Source organism: Salmo salar, chromosome ssa14, assembly GCF_905237065.1.
Source record: "Salmo salar chromosome ssa14, Ssal_v3.1, whole genome shotgun sequence".
In the NCBI taxonomy this organism is placed as follows: domain Eukaryota; kingdom Metazoa; phylum Chordata; class Actinopteri; order Salmoniformes; family Salmonidae; genus Salmo; species Salmo salar.
In genome coordinates, this window is record NC_059455.1 from 26,448,648 (window position 1) to 26,465,343 (window position 16,696).

General features: G+C 42.4%; 1 protein-coding gene across 1 annotated transcript; it reads left to right on the forward strand.

Moving 5' to 3' along the window:
* Positions 1-8,788: 8,788 nt before the first annotated feature.
* tmem275a (transmembrane protein 275a) lies at positions 8,789-9,584 on the forward strand. The gene has a single exon (XM_014140470.2). The coding sequence runs from the start codon at positions 8,926-8,928 to the stop codon at positions 9,535-9,537; it is 612 nt and encodes a 203-aa protein (XP_013995945.2). The 5' UTR covers positions 8,789-8,925; the 3' UTR covers positions 9,538-9,584.
* The last annotated feature ends 7,112 nt before the right edge of the window (positions 9,585-16,696 follow it).

Consider the following 16,696-nt stretch of genomic DNA (forward strand, 5'->3'; position numbering starts at 1 on the left):
ACCATCTGAGTAGGGGCAGAGTGAGTAGTGCTGGAGGAGAGCGAGAGGGAAAAGGATACAAGGTAGTGGTCGGAGACTCGGAGGGGAGTTGCAGTGAGATTAGTAGAAGAACAGCATCTAGTAAAGATGAGGTCAAGCGTATTGCCTGCCTTGTGAGTAGGTGGGGAGGGTGAGAGGGTGAGGTCAAAAGAGGAGAGGAGTGGAAAGAAGGAGGCAGAGAGAAATGAGTCAAAGGTAGATGTAGGGAGGTTAAAGTCACCCAGAATTGTGAGGGGTGAGCCATCCTCAGGAAAGGAACTTATCAAGGCGTCAAGCTCAATGATGAACTCTCCAAGGGAACCTGGAGGGTGATAAATGATAAGGATGTTAAAACCTCTTACATCTAGACGTTCCGCTAGCGGAACACCTGCTCCAATATCCAATGATGGGCGTGGCGCGAAATACAAACTCCTCTAAAATCCGAAAACTTCAATTTTTCAAACATATGACTATTTTACAGCATTTTAAAGACAAGACTCTCGTTAATCTAACCACACTGTCCGATTTCAAAAAGGCTTTACAGCGAAAGCAAAACATTAGATTATGTCAGCAGAGTACCCAGCCAGATATAATCAGACACCCATTTTTCAAGCTAGCATATAATGTCACAAAAAACAAAACCACAGCTAAATGCAGCACTAACCTTTGATGATCTTCATCAGATGACAACCCTAGGACATTATGTTATACAATGCATGCATGTTTTGTTCAATCAAGTTCATATTTATATCAAAAACCAGCTTTTTTACATTAGCATGTGACGTTCAGAACTAGCATACCCCCCGCAAACATCCGGTGAATTTACTAAATTACTCATGATAAACGTTCACAAAAAACATAACAATTATTTTAAGAATTATAGATACAGAACTCCTCTATGCACTCGATATGTCCGATTTTAAAATAGCTTTTCGGTGAAAGGACATTTTGCAATATTCTCAGTAGATAGCCCAGTCATCACGGCTAGCCATTTAGACACCGACCAAGTTTAGCCCTAACCAAACTCCGATTTACTATTACAAAAGTTTGATTACCTTTGTTGTCTTCGTCAGAATGCACTCCCAGGACTGCTACTTCAATAACAAATGTTGGTTTGGTCCAAAATAATCCATCGTTATATCCAAATAGCGGCGTTTTGTTCGTGCGTTCAAGACACTATCTGAAGTGTAAATAAGGGTCATGAGCATGGAGCAATTCGTGACAAAAGATTTCTAAATATTCCATTACCGTACTTCGAAGCATGTCAACCGCTGTTTAAAATCAATTTTTATGCCATTTTTCTCGTAAAAAAGCGATAATATTTCGCCCGGGAATCTGCATTTAGGTAAACAGACGAAAGAAAACAAAGCATTCTGTCGACGCGGGCACGAGCGTGAGTCTCACAGTACTGTAACCAGCCACTACCCAAACGCGCTACTTTTTTTCAACCAGAGCCTGCAAAGCCACGATTCAGCTTTTTGCCACCTTCTGAGAGCCCATGGGAGCCGTAGGAAGTGTCACGTAACAGCAGAGATCCTCTGTAATGGATAGAGATAATCAAGAAGGGCAAGAAATTGTCAGACAGGCCACTTCCTGCATGGAATCTTCTCAGGTTTTGGCCTGCCAAATGAGTTCTGTTATACTCACAGACACCATTCAAACAGTTTTAGAAACTTTGGAGTGTTTTTTTATCCAAAGCTAATAATGATATGCATATTCTAGTTTCTGGGCAGGAGTAATAATCAGATTAAATCGGGTATGTTTTTTATCCGGCTGTGAAAATACTGCCCCCTAGCCATAACAGGTTAAGCTTGAATGGGCTAGTGACTGTGACAGCATGGAATTCAAAGGAGGAGATAGACAGATGGGCCAGGGGAGAAAGAAAGAATGTCCACTTGGGAGAGATGAGGATTCCAGTGCCACCACCCCGCTGACCAGATGCTCTAGGGGTATGCGAGAACACGTGGTCAGACGTGGTCAGACGAGGAGAGAGCAGTAGGAGTAGCAGTGTTTTCTGTGGTAATCCATGTTTTCGTCAGCGCCAAGAGGTCGAGGGACTGGAGGGTAGCATAGGCTGAGATGAACTCTGCCTTGTTGGCTGCAGACCGGCAGTTCCAGAGGCTGCCGGAGACCTGGAATTCCACGTGGGTCGTGCGCGCTGGGACCACCAGGTTAGAGTGGCAGAGGCCATGCGGTGTGAAGCGTTTATGTGGCCTGTGCAGAGAGGAGAGAACAGGGATAGACAGACACATAGTTGACAGGCTACAGGAGAGGCTACGCTAATGCAAAGGAGATTGGAACGAAAATTAACTAAACAACTGGGGAAGCGAGAGAGCAGGGCCTCCCTCACTAACCATTCACTGAAACACTCAAATATAACCTTCCAACTTCCACTTTAGAAATTATAATTGATGTAAACTACAGTGGTTCAGTGTTTCCAGGAATAGGCTCAAACTTAGTTTATGCAGCTAGATAACTTGGTACAGTATTCTTCCATGAAACCCACCCAGTGCACCGTGGGATCACGCAGCCGTCAAACCGCTCAGGAAGGAGACGCATTCTGTCTCCTAGACATGAACATACTTTGGTGTGAAAAGTGCAAATCAATCCCAGAAACTTAGTTTATGCAGCTAGATAACTTGGTACAGTATTCTTCCGTGAAACCCACCCAGTGCACCGTGGGATTACGCAGCCGTCATACCGCTCAGGAAGGAGACGCGTTCTGTCTCCTAGACATGAACATACTTTAGTATGAAAAGTGCAAATCAATCCCAGAACAACAGCAAAGGACCTTGTGAAGATGCTGAAAGGAACAGGTACAAAATTATCTATATCCACAGTAAAACGAGTCATATATCGATATAACCTGAAAGGCCACTCAGCAAGGAAGAAGCCACTGCTCCAAAACCGCCATAAAAAAGACAGACTACGGTTTGCAACTGCACATAGGGACAAAGATCATACTTTTGGAGAAATGCCCTCTGGTCTGATGAAACAAAATAGAACTGTTTGGCCATAATGACCATTGTTATGTTTGGAGGAAAAAGGGGGACGCTTGCATGCCGAAGAACACCATCCCAACCGTGAAGCACGTGGGTGGTAGCATCATGTTGTGGGGGTGCTTTGCTGCAGGAGGGACTGGTGCACATCACAAAATAGATGGCATCATGAGGCAGGAAAATGATGTGGATATATTGAAGCAACATCTCAAGACATCACTCAGAAAGTTAAAGCTTGGTCACAAATGGGTCTTCCAAATGGACAATGACCTCAAGGATACTTCCAAAGTTGTGGCAAAATGGCTGAAGGACAACAAAGTCAAGGTATTGGAGTGGCCATCACAAAGCCCTGACCTCAATCCTATAGAGAATTTGTGGGAAGAACTGAAAAAGCGTGTGTGAGCAAGGAGCCCTACAAACCTGACTCAGTTACACCAGCTCTGTCAGGAGGAATGGGCCAAAATTTACCCAACTTATTATGGGAAGCTTGTGGAAGGCTACCCGAAACGTTTGACCCAAGTTAAACAATTTAAAGGCAATCCTACCAAATACTAATTGAGTGTATGTAAACTTCTGACCCACTGGGAATGTGATAATAAATAAAAGCTGAAAGAAATAATTCTCTCTTCTATTATTCTGACATTTCACATTCTTAAAATAAAGTGGTGATCCTAACTGATCTAAGACAGGGAATTTTTACTGGGTTAAATGTCAGGAATTGTGAAAAACGGAGTTTAAATGTATTTGGCTAAGGTGTATGTAACCTTCAGACTTCAACTGTATAACGTGATTTGATGTAATTTTATCTATGGCCATTTATCAACGGAAAGCCAATAGAGGCCATTACTGTTTGACAGGGCATTCCTTTTCTGTGGTTGTAATGTGAACTGGGAAACAATGACAGGCACAAGCAAGAGTAAGAAAGAGTAGCAGGAGTAAAATAAAAGCAATCAATACAGTGCGATTTAAGTGACAAGTTGTTCTTATACAATATAGACGACTGAAAAAGACAGATCCTCAGGTGGGTGGGGCATCTGCATTGCTACTATTTGAAACTGATGGGTGAACCCTTGCATGCTGTCTAGACCGGGGGTGTGCATGTTGATTTTGTACATCCACTCCAGACGCGATCCAGACAGCAGGTTGAAATATCAAAACAAATTCTGAACCAACTATATTAACTTGGTGACAGGTCGAAACACATTACATTCATGGAAATTTAGCTAGCTTGCTTGCTTTTGCTAGCTAATTTGTCCTGGGATATTTTACCTGAAATGCACAAGGTCCTTTTTTCTGGATCTTTGTAGATTATACAGACCCTAATTTGAATCCAGGCTGTATCACATCCGGCCGTGATTGGGAGTCCCATAGGGTGATGCACAATTGGTCTAGCGTCGTCCAGGTTTGGCCAGGGTAGGCTGTCATTGTAAATAATAATTTGTTCTTAACTGACTTGCCTAGTAAAATAAAGGTTAAAAAAAAAATTAAATAGAAAATAATAATAATAATTTAGTACCCCTTTTTCGTTATATCCAATTGGTAGTTACAGTCTTGTCCCATCGCTGCAACTCATGAACGGACTCGGGAGAGGCGAAGGTTGAGAGCCATGTGTCCTCTGAAACACGACCCTGCCAAGCAGCACTGCTTCTTGACACACTGCTCGCTTAACCCAGAAGCCAGCCTCACCAATGTGTCAGAGGAAACACCGTCCAACATGCCCACACCCGGCCTGCCACAGGAGTCACTAGAGCGTGATGGGACAAGGATAACACTGGCCAGCCAAACCCTCCCCTAACCCGAACAATTGTGTGACGCCTCATGGGTCTCCCGGTCGCAGCTGGCTGCGACACAGCCCGGGATCAAACCTGGATCTGTAGTGACACCTCTAGCACTGCAATGCAGTGCCTTAGACCCCTGCGTCACTCGGGAGTCTTTGTAGAATTCTGACCCATTTTGAAGTACACAAAATCATGTGTTCTCTGCTCTGACATTTAATCCACAGATAAAAGGGGAAACTAATACATTCTAGTAATCTCTCCTCCTTCAGTAGTAGTCTTCTTCTTCTTCTTCTTCTTCTTCTTCTTCTTCTGTGGACTTTATATGTTGTTTGGCAACCAACTTTAAGGTGCATTACCACCACCAACTGGACTGGAGTGTGGACCTCAGTTCATCTTTCAATCACCCACATCTGTATAAGCTCCTAAAAACCAATGAGGAGATGGGAGAGGGGTACTTGCAGCATGTTAAGCGTCAAAAATATAAGCAATTTCTATTTTAGCGCCTGGCTACACAGACGCTAGTTGAAGCGGGCGAGCAGTTTAGACGAAATTATTGAATAACGTATGTGCGCACACAATGCGACCGGTGTAGTCAGCATGTTACATAAGGAAGCAACGTTAAACCAACACCTACCAAACTCGTCAAGGGCTTTGGACCTCTTGGCATAATGGTGAAGGCATTGGCTTGACGGTCCCTGGACCTGGGTTTGAGTACCGGTTCGCTACAATATAAATATCTTAGACTCTGTAGGGAGCAGCACGATTACAACTTATTTTATCGTCGCTCACATTTTATGACTGAACACCATTCGCTGACATGCTCACACCCAAGCACATGCACGCACGCACACCACAATGCACCCTCATAGTGAAACACAATGCATTTATATTCAGGAGAGGCAGAGTGACTCCTTCATGCATAGCGGTGTGGGGAAAACGCTGTGCTCTGATGTAGACTAAAGCATGATGTGTGCTCTGAGCCTGGGATTGAACAATGCAGTATTGTGCTGGCTTCTTGTCTCACTGTGAAGATCTTTAAATCCACTACTTTATTTGAAATTAGGAGTATACATCTAAGTTATTGTCTACCACAATACCTATTTTCATAGCAGGAGACTGTGGCTGAAGTTTCTGTCTGATTTGGAAGAAACCTCTAATGAATATACAACGTTTCAGTAAGGGTACATTTTACATAATTACAACTAATTTCAAATGCAGGACTTTTCCTTTACAGTGCCTTTTTCACTGAATAACAATGCTAATACTTGGAAATTACTGTGTTTCCATTGTAGGCATTGAAAGATGGTCAAATAGGATAACATTTCAAGGTGTGGAATAGATGCCATTGCTCTTTTGAGGTTACATGAGGACACTTTCTCTCTGGGGAGCATATGTTTTTCAGATGTAGCTAGTTTCTAATTTCAAATGCTTGAAAGAAGAATGGTTTATTCCCATGTGTTTATAGCCTGAATGCCAGTCTGTTTGTGCTATCATGCCAACTCCTTGTCGCTCATTGTCATGCCAAACAATAATAAGCAATGGAGTTGGCTACAACACAAACAGATCATACAGTATCAAGGTGCTCAAAAAAAGTATGGCTAGCCTACTTGCAATATGTTCAATGAGGTATTAGCTTTGAATAGCTTGTTTTAGGACCGGGATCTGTCAACCGTCGTCGTTGCCCCCCTCCCGTTCTCCACTACACCAAGGGGAGCGGGGAATATCATGGTGTTGTATGGAGGCAACACACTCGTTATCACACATAGTCAAATCAAATCAAATGTATTTATATAGCCCTTCTTACATCAGCTGATATATCAAAGTGCTGCACAGAAACCCAGCCTAAAACCCCAAACAGCAAGCAATGCAGGTGTAGAAGCACATAGTATATTGTGCTACCCAATGAGGAGAGGGAGGACGTCTCAAGCACTGAGAAAACTAGATCTAAGTACTTTTTAAAGACTGGATCCTTCGCAGAAACCTTACATAGCCTACCCCTCAAAAACATGTGCGTTGTCATTCACAAAACTGGCGGGATTATGGAAACGCACCGATGCTTTTCTCTAAAGAGCACCACCTTCTTGAGCAAATAATATTACGATAATTAGACAAGTCTTATGTAGGCTACATTGTGAACAATGCTGCTATTTCAATGGACATAATCTTGTTGTGTACATTTTCGGATTGAAAATGCGTGTTGGCGATGTAATTCTTCAGGAATCTTCAGGTATTCTGAATATCAGCACAGAAGGTAGGATGAAACGCTGAAATCAGTTCATTTAAATGTAATATGCAACAGATCATTACAACTATGAATACAATTATATTTGATTTGATTGCTGGGCGCGTTCTACAACAATGCCCAATGCTCAGATAGGATATACAGCTACACCAAACATGCCATTTCATTTTTCGGGGGCAATAGATAATAGCAAACATAATCTGTATGAAATCATAGGTTTAAAAAAATAAACCCTAAAACCGTTTATGCCCTTGTGACTGATTTTCATTTCATTTTGGTCGGGTGTAAGTATGATGATGAATGAAAAGGGTCCGTCTGGTTGCTACTCAGCAATTAAAACCGTATTCACTTACAAGCCTGACATGAATGAATGCAGTCACTGTTCAGTAAATTTACATATAATATTGTATATCTATGTAAGATACTTCAACAGACAAGTCATAATATATTTACTCAGTCATTAGTTATGATCATCATTTTATATGTAAATGGCTCAAATGTAAATACAAATGTAGATAGGCCAGGGTTTCCCAATAGGTCCCCTGTTGGTGATTTTATTTGGCCCCCAAGTTTTCTCAGCAAAACCATTATATTTATTTAAAAGTTTGTTGTTGGACATAGGACTGTAAAATCACCAGAAAATTATCTCAAAGTGATTTTAATTTAGGATGAATCAGTTCAAAGTTATTTCATTTTTGTTTTTATTTGTTCCCAAGTATTTCCACGCATTAATAGAGAAGCATATGTGATTGTGTCCAAATGTAGAGCATGGTGTTTGCAATGCCAGCATGGTGTGTACAACGCCAGGGTTGTGGGTTCGATTCCCACGGGGGGCCAGTACAAATAAGAGAAGAAGAAAAATGCATGAAATTAAATTAAATGGATGCATTTACTACTGTAAGTCGCTCTGGATAAGAGCGTCTGCTAAATGACTGTAATGTAAATTATTTAGTTTTTGTCAAATAACCTAATCTGTTTGGGATTCTTGTGGTCAATTTGCAGTGTACAAATTATGTATAACTATGTCCCGGCCCCCTAACCATCCGCTCAAGGAAACATTGTCCCACAGCTGAATGTAATTTTGGGACCCCTGCTAAGGCTGTACTTTCCAAAGTCCACTGATAATTAGTCACTGCCACTGGTCAATCAATACTTTACCACTTCTTGATGTAGAGACTGAGGCTCCATACCATTTCACCTCTTTTACACCCATGCATTGTTTTAATCAAATCGAAGTATAATTTCCCACAATGCACGTTACACATTAAGATATTCATGAACAATAAATATTCACACGTGGACCTGCCTCCAGTAATTGGTTATTATAGAGGTCTGTCACATGTTAGCCATGTTGTTGAATAGAGCCAGGCTATACTGTAATGTGCAGTGGACTGGAGGAGTTGCAGGGGAGTGTTCAGTGTTGTATGAGCCAGAGACCGAGTTAAGTTAAGCACGACATGAGCTTCCTGACCAAGGGCCCTTGATGGGCCTCTTGATAGCATTTTAATTGTGTTTTAGTGTTCAAACCAGGGCTAGAATTATCATCATAATGTCATTATATAAACTACAATCATCATTGAAACACTGTGGTGAATGAATTACACTATCATTGAACATGAGTTCCGTATGCTCCTTTCCAGTGTCCTTGTCCTTTATTTTTTCCCTACTCTAAATCTAAATCTGATATAGCTGAAAACACATGTAACTTAATCCGTTTTACATTTTATTTCCTGCTCTGATTCAGGTGCTTTTACACTGTGAACAATCAGTCAGCACAGCCATGGCCTCCCTCGGTGGTCTGTTGCCAAGGGGAATAGTCCTGGCTGAAGGATAGAGAGAGAAGGGGAGAGAGAGAGAAAAAAGGCAGCCTTGCGGTGCAGAAGAAGAGATGGTCATCACTGACAGGAGCTCCAGCACTCCTGGGCCCAAGAAGAAGGAACCGAAGAAGAGGACATCCCGCCCCCATGGCCTGCCCTCCCCGGCACTGTGCTGCGCGTGCGGCTTGTGCATCATGCTGGCAGGCATCAACATCACCCTGGTGGGGGCGTTCGCCTTCAGCACCATGGTGCCCTCTGCCAACCCTCCCATCATCATAGGGCCCATCCTGCTTCTGGTGGCCTTCTCTTTCTTCGGGGCGTGCTGTGTCTGCAGCCGCCTGCCCCCTGCCCAGGGCTCCCGGAGGTCTAAGGTGGGTGGAAGGAGCATGGGGATGATGGGGCGTAGAGGTTTCGCTGGGGGAGCGACGTTTCAGATTGAGACGAGTGAGCACACATTGCAGGACACGACAGCAGTACAGCTCAGCCCCTCAGCCTCACCTGGGTCATCCCGGGCATCCAGCCCCGAGCGGGATGCTTCTCCTGAACCCGCCCCCCCAGGGACCTTCAAGCTCTTCACCATGGAGACCAATGGCCCCACCTCCGCCACGGCCTGCTATTCCGCCTCCTCGGGAGGGGGAGGGGCTGTGAGGCTCAACTTGCCACGTGATGATGTGGCCACCTAGCACACCCCTGATTAACACACTGTAACATGAGCCTCCTGCCCCAGGGGACTGACCCAAAACTATGTAAATATGGGCTGTGACGGTCATGGAATTTTGGATGACGGTAATTGGCCAGCCAAGTGAGTACGGTCTCCGTAATAACCATTCGAAAAGCAAACATTTTGAATAAATAAATAATTATACATTTCATGTTGCTAAAAGGTCAGTCAAGTTCTTCCACACCGATCTTGACAAACCATTTCTGTATGGACCTCACTTTGTGCATGGGGGCATTGTCATGCTGAAACAGGAAAGGGCCTTCCCCAAACTATTGCCACAAAGCTGGAAGCACAGAATCGTCTAGAATGTCATTGTATGCTGTAGCGTTAAGATTTCCCATCACTGGAACAAAGGGGCCTAACCATGAAAAACAGCCTCAGACCTCCTCCTCCACCAAACTTTACAGTTGGCACTATGCATTAGGGCAGGTAGCGAATGCCAAGAGTGTGCAAAGCTGTCATCAAGGCAAAGGGGGGCTACTTTGAATAAAGTCAAATATAAAATATATTTAGATTTAACACTTTTTTCTTAGTTACTACATGATTCCATATGTGTTATTTAATAGTTTTGATGTCTTCACTATTATTCTACAATGTAGAATAATTGTGTAGGTGTAAGTTTGGACACACTTACTCATTCCAGGGTTTTCCCTTTTTTTAGAACTATTTTCTACATTGTAGAATAATAGTGAAGACATCAAAAGTATGAAATAACACATATGGAATCCTGTAGTAACCAAAAAAGTGTTAAACAAATCAAAATATATTTAATCTTCAAATTAGCCATCCTTTGCCTTTTAATTTTTTTTATTTAACCTTTATTTAAGTAGGCGAGTCAGTTTTTATTTAAAATGACGGCATATCCCGGCCAAACCCTAACCCAGACGATGCTGGGCCAATTGTGCGCCGCCCTATGGGACTCCCAATCCCAGCCGATTGTGATACAGCCTGGAATCAAACCAGGGTCTGTAGTGACACCTCTAGCACTGAGATGCAGTGCCATAGACTGCTGCACCACTCGGGAGCCTTGATGACAGCTTTTTACCCTCTTGACATTATCTCAACCAGCTTTGAGGTAGTCACCTGGAATGCATTTCAATTAACAGGTTTGGTTGTTAAATAGTGGAATTTGGTGAAGCTACATTGGGAAGAAAAAGTATGTGAACCCTTTAGTATTACCTGGATTTCTGCATAAATTGGTCATACAATTTTATCTGATCTTCATCTAAGTCACAACAATAGACAAACACAGTCTGCTTAAACTAATAACACACAATTATATTTTTTCATGTCGTTATTGAACACACTGTGTAAACATTCACAGTGCAGGGTGGAAAAAGTATGTGAACCCTTGGATTTATAACTGGTTGACCCTCCTTTCGCAGCAATAACCTCAAACAAGCATTTTCTGTAGTTGTGGATCAGACCTGCATAATGGTCAGGAGGAATTTTGGACCATTCCTCTTTACAAAACTGTTTCAGTTCCACAATATTCTTGGGATGTCTGGTGTGAACCACTCTCTTGAGGTCATGCCACAGCATCTCAATCGGTTGAGGTCAGGACTGACTGGGCCACTCCAGAAGGCGTATTTTCTTCTGTTCAAGCCATTCTGTTGTTGATTTACTTCTGTCTAAAGGGTTGTTGTTCTGTTGCTTCACCTAACTTCTGTTGAGCTTCAATTGGTGAACAGATAGCCTTACATTCTCCTGCAAAATGTCTTGATAAACTTGGGAATTCATTTTTCTGTCGATGATAGCAAGCTGTCCAGGCCCTGAGGCAACAAAGCAGCCGCAAACCATGATGCTCCCTCCACCATACTTTACAGTTGGGATGAGGTTTTGATGTTGGTGTGCTGTGCCTTTTATTTTCTCCACACATAGTGTTGTGTGTTCCTTCCAAACAACACAACTTTAGTTTAATCTGTCCACAGAATATTTTGCCAGTAGCGCTGTGGAACATCCAGGTGTTCTTTTGCGAACTTCAGACGTGCAGAAATGTTAGAGAGATGTTAGCATGTTCCAGAGATTTCTGTAAGTCTTTAGCTGACACTCTAGGATTCTTCTTAACATCATTGAGCATTCTGCGCTGTGCTATTGCGGTCATCTTTGCAGGACGGCCACTCCTAGGGAGAGTAGCAACAGTGCTGAACTTTCTCCATTTATAGACAATTTGTCTTACCGTCAACTGATGAACATCGAGGCAATTAGAGATACTTTTGTAACCCTTTCCAGCTTTATGCAAGTCAACAAATCTTAGGTCTTCTGCCATCGCTTTTGTTCGAGGCATGGTTCACATCAGGCAATGCTTCTTGTGAATAGCAAACTCAACATTTTGTGAGTGTTTTTTATAGGGCAGGGCAGCTCTAACCAACGTCTCCAATCTCATCTCATTGATTGGACTCCAGGTTAGTGGACTCCTGACTCCAATTAGCTTTTGGAGAAGTCATTAGCCTAGGGGTTCACATACTTTTTCCAACCTACACTGTGAATATTTAAATGATGTTTTCAATATAGACAAGAAAAATACAATAATTTTTGTATTTATTAGTTTAAGCACTGTTTGTCTATTGTTGTGACTTAGATCAGATCAAATTTTATGTCAAATTTATGCAGAAATCCAGGTAATTCCAAAGGGTTCACATACTTTTTCTTGCCACTGTAGTTGAGGGAATGCCAAGAGCGTGCAAAGCTGTCATCAAGGCAGAGGGTGGCTGCTTTGAAAAATCAAACATATATTTTGATATTTTTAACACTTTGTTTGGTTACTATATGATTCCATATGTGTTATTTCATAGTTTTGATGTCTTTACTATTATTCTAAAAAATAAAGAAAAACCCTTGAATGAGTAGGTGTGTCCAAACTTTTGACTGGTATTGTATATATTTAGATCATTTTTTTTACGGTTATGGCGGTTATTTTATGTTCATGACGGTCTTCATCCATAACCGTCGGTTATACCGTAATTGTGCCAGTCCTATGTCTAGCCATTTTGTGAAGTGCCATTTTTCATATTTATGACAAGCTATAAACGGAGCTTTTGTTTTTCTTTTGTGCAGCAGCCAACCAGTAATTAACATCCAATCCAATGTTGAAAGAACGTGGATGATGGTTCTGTTGCAATTGATGTTCCTACCTCAGAGCTGTTCTCTTCAGCTCCCTCTCTTAACATCCATGGGGCATTATTGTAAGCGGTTTCTAACTGGAAAGCAAAATGAGAGAATTTAAGTGTTTTCTCTGTGGCATTCCTGAGGGGTAACACACAAAGCGATGTGTCCCTTTTTTGGGACCGTCTGGACCTCTGTGCTCGACATTTCAGCCCATTATTCTGAAGCAACTTTTTTGTTGTTGCCAGAACTGAAAGATTTGACACGAAATTGCAACATGTTTAATGCCATAATTTCAATGCCTATAGTTACGTTTGGTTTGGCATTACAGTATGTGCTGCTTTGGTCTTAAATTAAATGCAAATAACATATGGTCATGGGTTCGATTGTGTATGCATGACTGTAAGTCGCTTTGGATAAATGCATCTGCTAAAAGGCATTTATTATTACGGGGTCACACGGTTCCTATGCAATATAATCTCAGCTGAAAGGATCAGCAACAGAGGACTAATGTTACTTTCTTCGCATTAAGTTTTCCGAAATTGTTTCCACGGTCAAAACGTATAATGTATGATATACAATGTACACTGTATGTGTTGGGTTCATATGGTGAGTATATTTGAGTAACATGGCAGCATCCACGGAGTGTTCATAATATCACTGAGTGGAAATCTCGCCTGCATTTACTGTGTGACTATTTTGTTCTTGTTTTTACCACTCCCCATAGGCTTACTATAAAGAGTTTCATATTAGAGCCAATTGAGTTCACAGCACTCACTGCCACTTTGACAGAATACATAAACAGCCATTGTGTTTACAAAGGAAAACGCTATCAACACTACGCTTAAAAAAAGGAATGAATAGTATTTGCCCATGTGCCCTACTAGCATTCATCATTTACCAACACATTTCTTTCTAAACCTCACTGTATAAGCTTACCAACTACATTATATTCACTATAGCTCTGTTTCCAACATGGGGCTCAAACCAAGATGCAAACTTATTTAATATTTATTCAAAAGGTTGAATATAAAAAAAAAACGTTCTATACAGAATGAACTCCAGCCAAGTATTTCTATTATTTTGGATTTGGCTCCCCTGATGATCTGACAGTTACTCCACCGAGTTGAAGTGTCCAAACATAGCAATCTGGACTCAGGGGTAGATAGTGTGTATATATAAATGTTATGAGAATTCTGTTCCCAATGTTCATAAACTGAACTTCAATTAAACTACTCAGTCTGCACCCCAGAGTTTATACGATTCTGGTTAAATGACACAGACGGAGGCCCAGCTTACAATAGTCAACCAAGTTTATTCACGAGAGCTCTCCATATCATACAATGTACACAGACTTTTATACCTAACATTTGGTCATACCATATGTCATACCCCTTACAAATGCCCCCTCCTCTTCTTTAACACTGTCAATGCTTATTTACAAGTCTTCTCCATCACATACATTGCTTATCATATCCTGCCCCATGTTACATAATCTACTGCAAGCCTAAAGGTTTCTCCCCTCCCTGGGTGGGGAGACCTTCCTGTTATCAGTTTCACAGTAGTCACAAGTTGTCTGTCACAAGCTGTCTGTTAACAGTTCCTCTTTTCCTTGAATGTCTCAGCTTGTCCTATGCACACACATTTATAGAATGAGGATGATAATCACTCAGTTATACATTTTCACGGTGGAATCATTTAGTCAAAACCTTAAACATATAAATTATTTTATCAATAAATCCAGGACACTCCAACTAGTATAATATGTTACCTTTCCCATGGTATCTATTCCATTGTGGATGTCCATCCTTTTCGTATGATATGTTACCTTTCCCATGGTATCTATTCCATTGTGGATGTCCATCCTTTTCGTATGATATGTTATGAATTACAGTTCATACAATATGTTGTGAATTGCAATTCGTTATGGCTAACGTTAGCTAGGTGGCTAACGCTAATATTAGCTAGGCAAGGGGTTAAGGTTAGGAGTCAGGTTAAAGGCTATGTGTTAGGGGAAGGGTTAGCTAAAATGCTAAGAAGTTGCTAATTAGCAAAAATTCTAAAGTTGTCCATGATAAGATTCGACACAAAACCTTTGGTTTGCTAAACGCCTACTAGTGATGCGCGGGTTGACTCATAACCTGCAGTCCCCGCGGTTATATACTGCTCAAAAAAATAAAGGGAACACTTAAACAACACATCCTAGATCTGAATGAAAGAAATAATCTTATTAAATACTTTTTTCTTTACACAGATGAATGTGCTGACAACAAAATCACACAAAAATAATCAATGGAAATCCAATTTATCAACCCATGGCGGTCTGGATTTGGAGTCACACTCAAAATTAAAGTGGAAAATCACACTACAGGCTGATCCAACTTTGATGTAATGTCCTTAAAACAAGTCAAAATGAGGCTCAGTAGTGTGTGTGGCCTCCACGTGCCTGTATGACCTCCCTACAACGCCTGGGCATGCTCCTGATGAGGTGGCGGATGGTCTCCTGAGGGATCTCCTCCCAGACCTGGACTAAAGCATCCGCCAACTCCTGGACAGTCTGTGGTGCAACGTGGCGTTGGTGGATGGAGCGAGACATGATGTCCCAGATGTGCTCAATTGGATTCAGGTCTGGGGAACGGGCGGGCCAGTTCATAGCATCAATGCCTTCCTCTTGCAGGAACTGCTGACACACTCCAGCCACATGAGGTCTAGCATTGTCTTGCATTAGGAGGAACCCAGGGCCAACCGCACAAGCATATGGTCTCACAAGGGGTCTGAGGATCTCATCTCGGTACCTAATGGCAGTCAGGCTACCTCTGGCGAGCACATGGAGGGCTGTGCGGCCCCCCAAAGAAATGCCACCCCACACCATGACTGACCCACCGCCAAACCGGTCATGCTGGAGGATGTTGCAGGCAGCAGAACGTTCTCCATGGCGTCTCCAGACTCTGTCACGTCTGTCACGTGCTCAGTGTGAACCTGCTTTCATCTGTGAAGAGCACAGGGCACCAGTGGCGAATTTGCCAATCTTGGTGTTCTCTGGCAAATGCCAAATGTCCTGCACTGTGTTGGGCTGTAAGCACAACCCCCACCTGTGGATGTCAGGCCCTCATACCACCCTCATGGAGTCTGTTTCTGACTGTTTGAGCAAAAACATGCACATTTGTGGCCTGCTGGAGGTCATTTTGCAGGGCTCTGGCAGTGCTTCTCCTGCTCCTCCTTGCACAAAGGCAGAGGTAGCGGTCCCGCTGCTGGGTTGTTGCCCTCCTACGGCCTCCTCCACGTCTCCTGATGTACTGGCCTGTCTCCTGGTAGCGCCTCCATGCTCTGGACACTACGCTGACAGACACAGCAAACCTTCTTGCCACAGCTCGCATTGATGTGCCATCCTGGATGAGCTGCACTACCTGAGCCACTTGTGTGGGTTGTAGACTCCGTCTCATGCTACCACTAGAGTGAAAGCACCGCCAGCATTCAAAAGTGACCAAAACATCAGCCAGGAAGCATAGGAACTGAGAAGTGGTCTGTGGTCCCCACCTGCAGAACCACTCCTTTATTGGGGGTGTCTTGCTAATTGCCTATAATTTCCACCTGTTGTCTATTCCATTTGCACAACAGCATGTGAAATGTATTGTCAATCAGTGTTGCTTCCTAAGTGGACAGTTTGATTTCACAGAAGTGTGATTGACTTGGAGTTACATTTTGTTGTTTAAGTGTTCCCTTTATTTTTTTTGAGCAGTGAATATCTGCAGGGCTGGTGGGATAGGTCGTGAAATATTGTGTGGATGAAGGGCGGGTGGGTGGCAGGCGAGTTGAATAAAGAAAAAACAATACCTTAAAAAATCCATAGATTTCTTATGTAATTTATATCTATAGACTACATTTGAGGTTTTTCTGTAATTATTTTAGGCTATCTGGCATTAGTGCGTAGGCCCTAAAGCTTAGGCTTAACTGTACACATGGCAAATATCCTACACGCCAATCGCCAAATTGCTTTTGGGAACGAAGACAAAAAG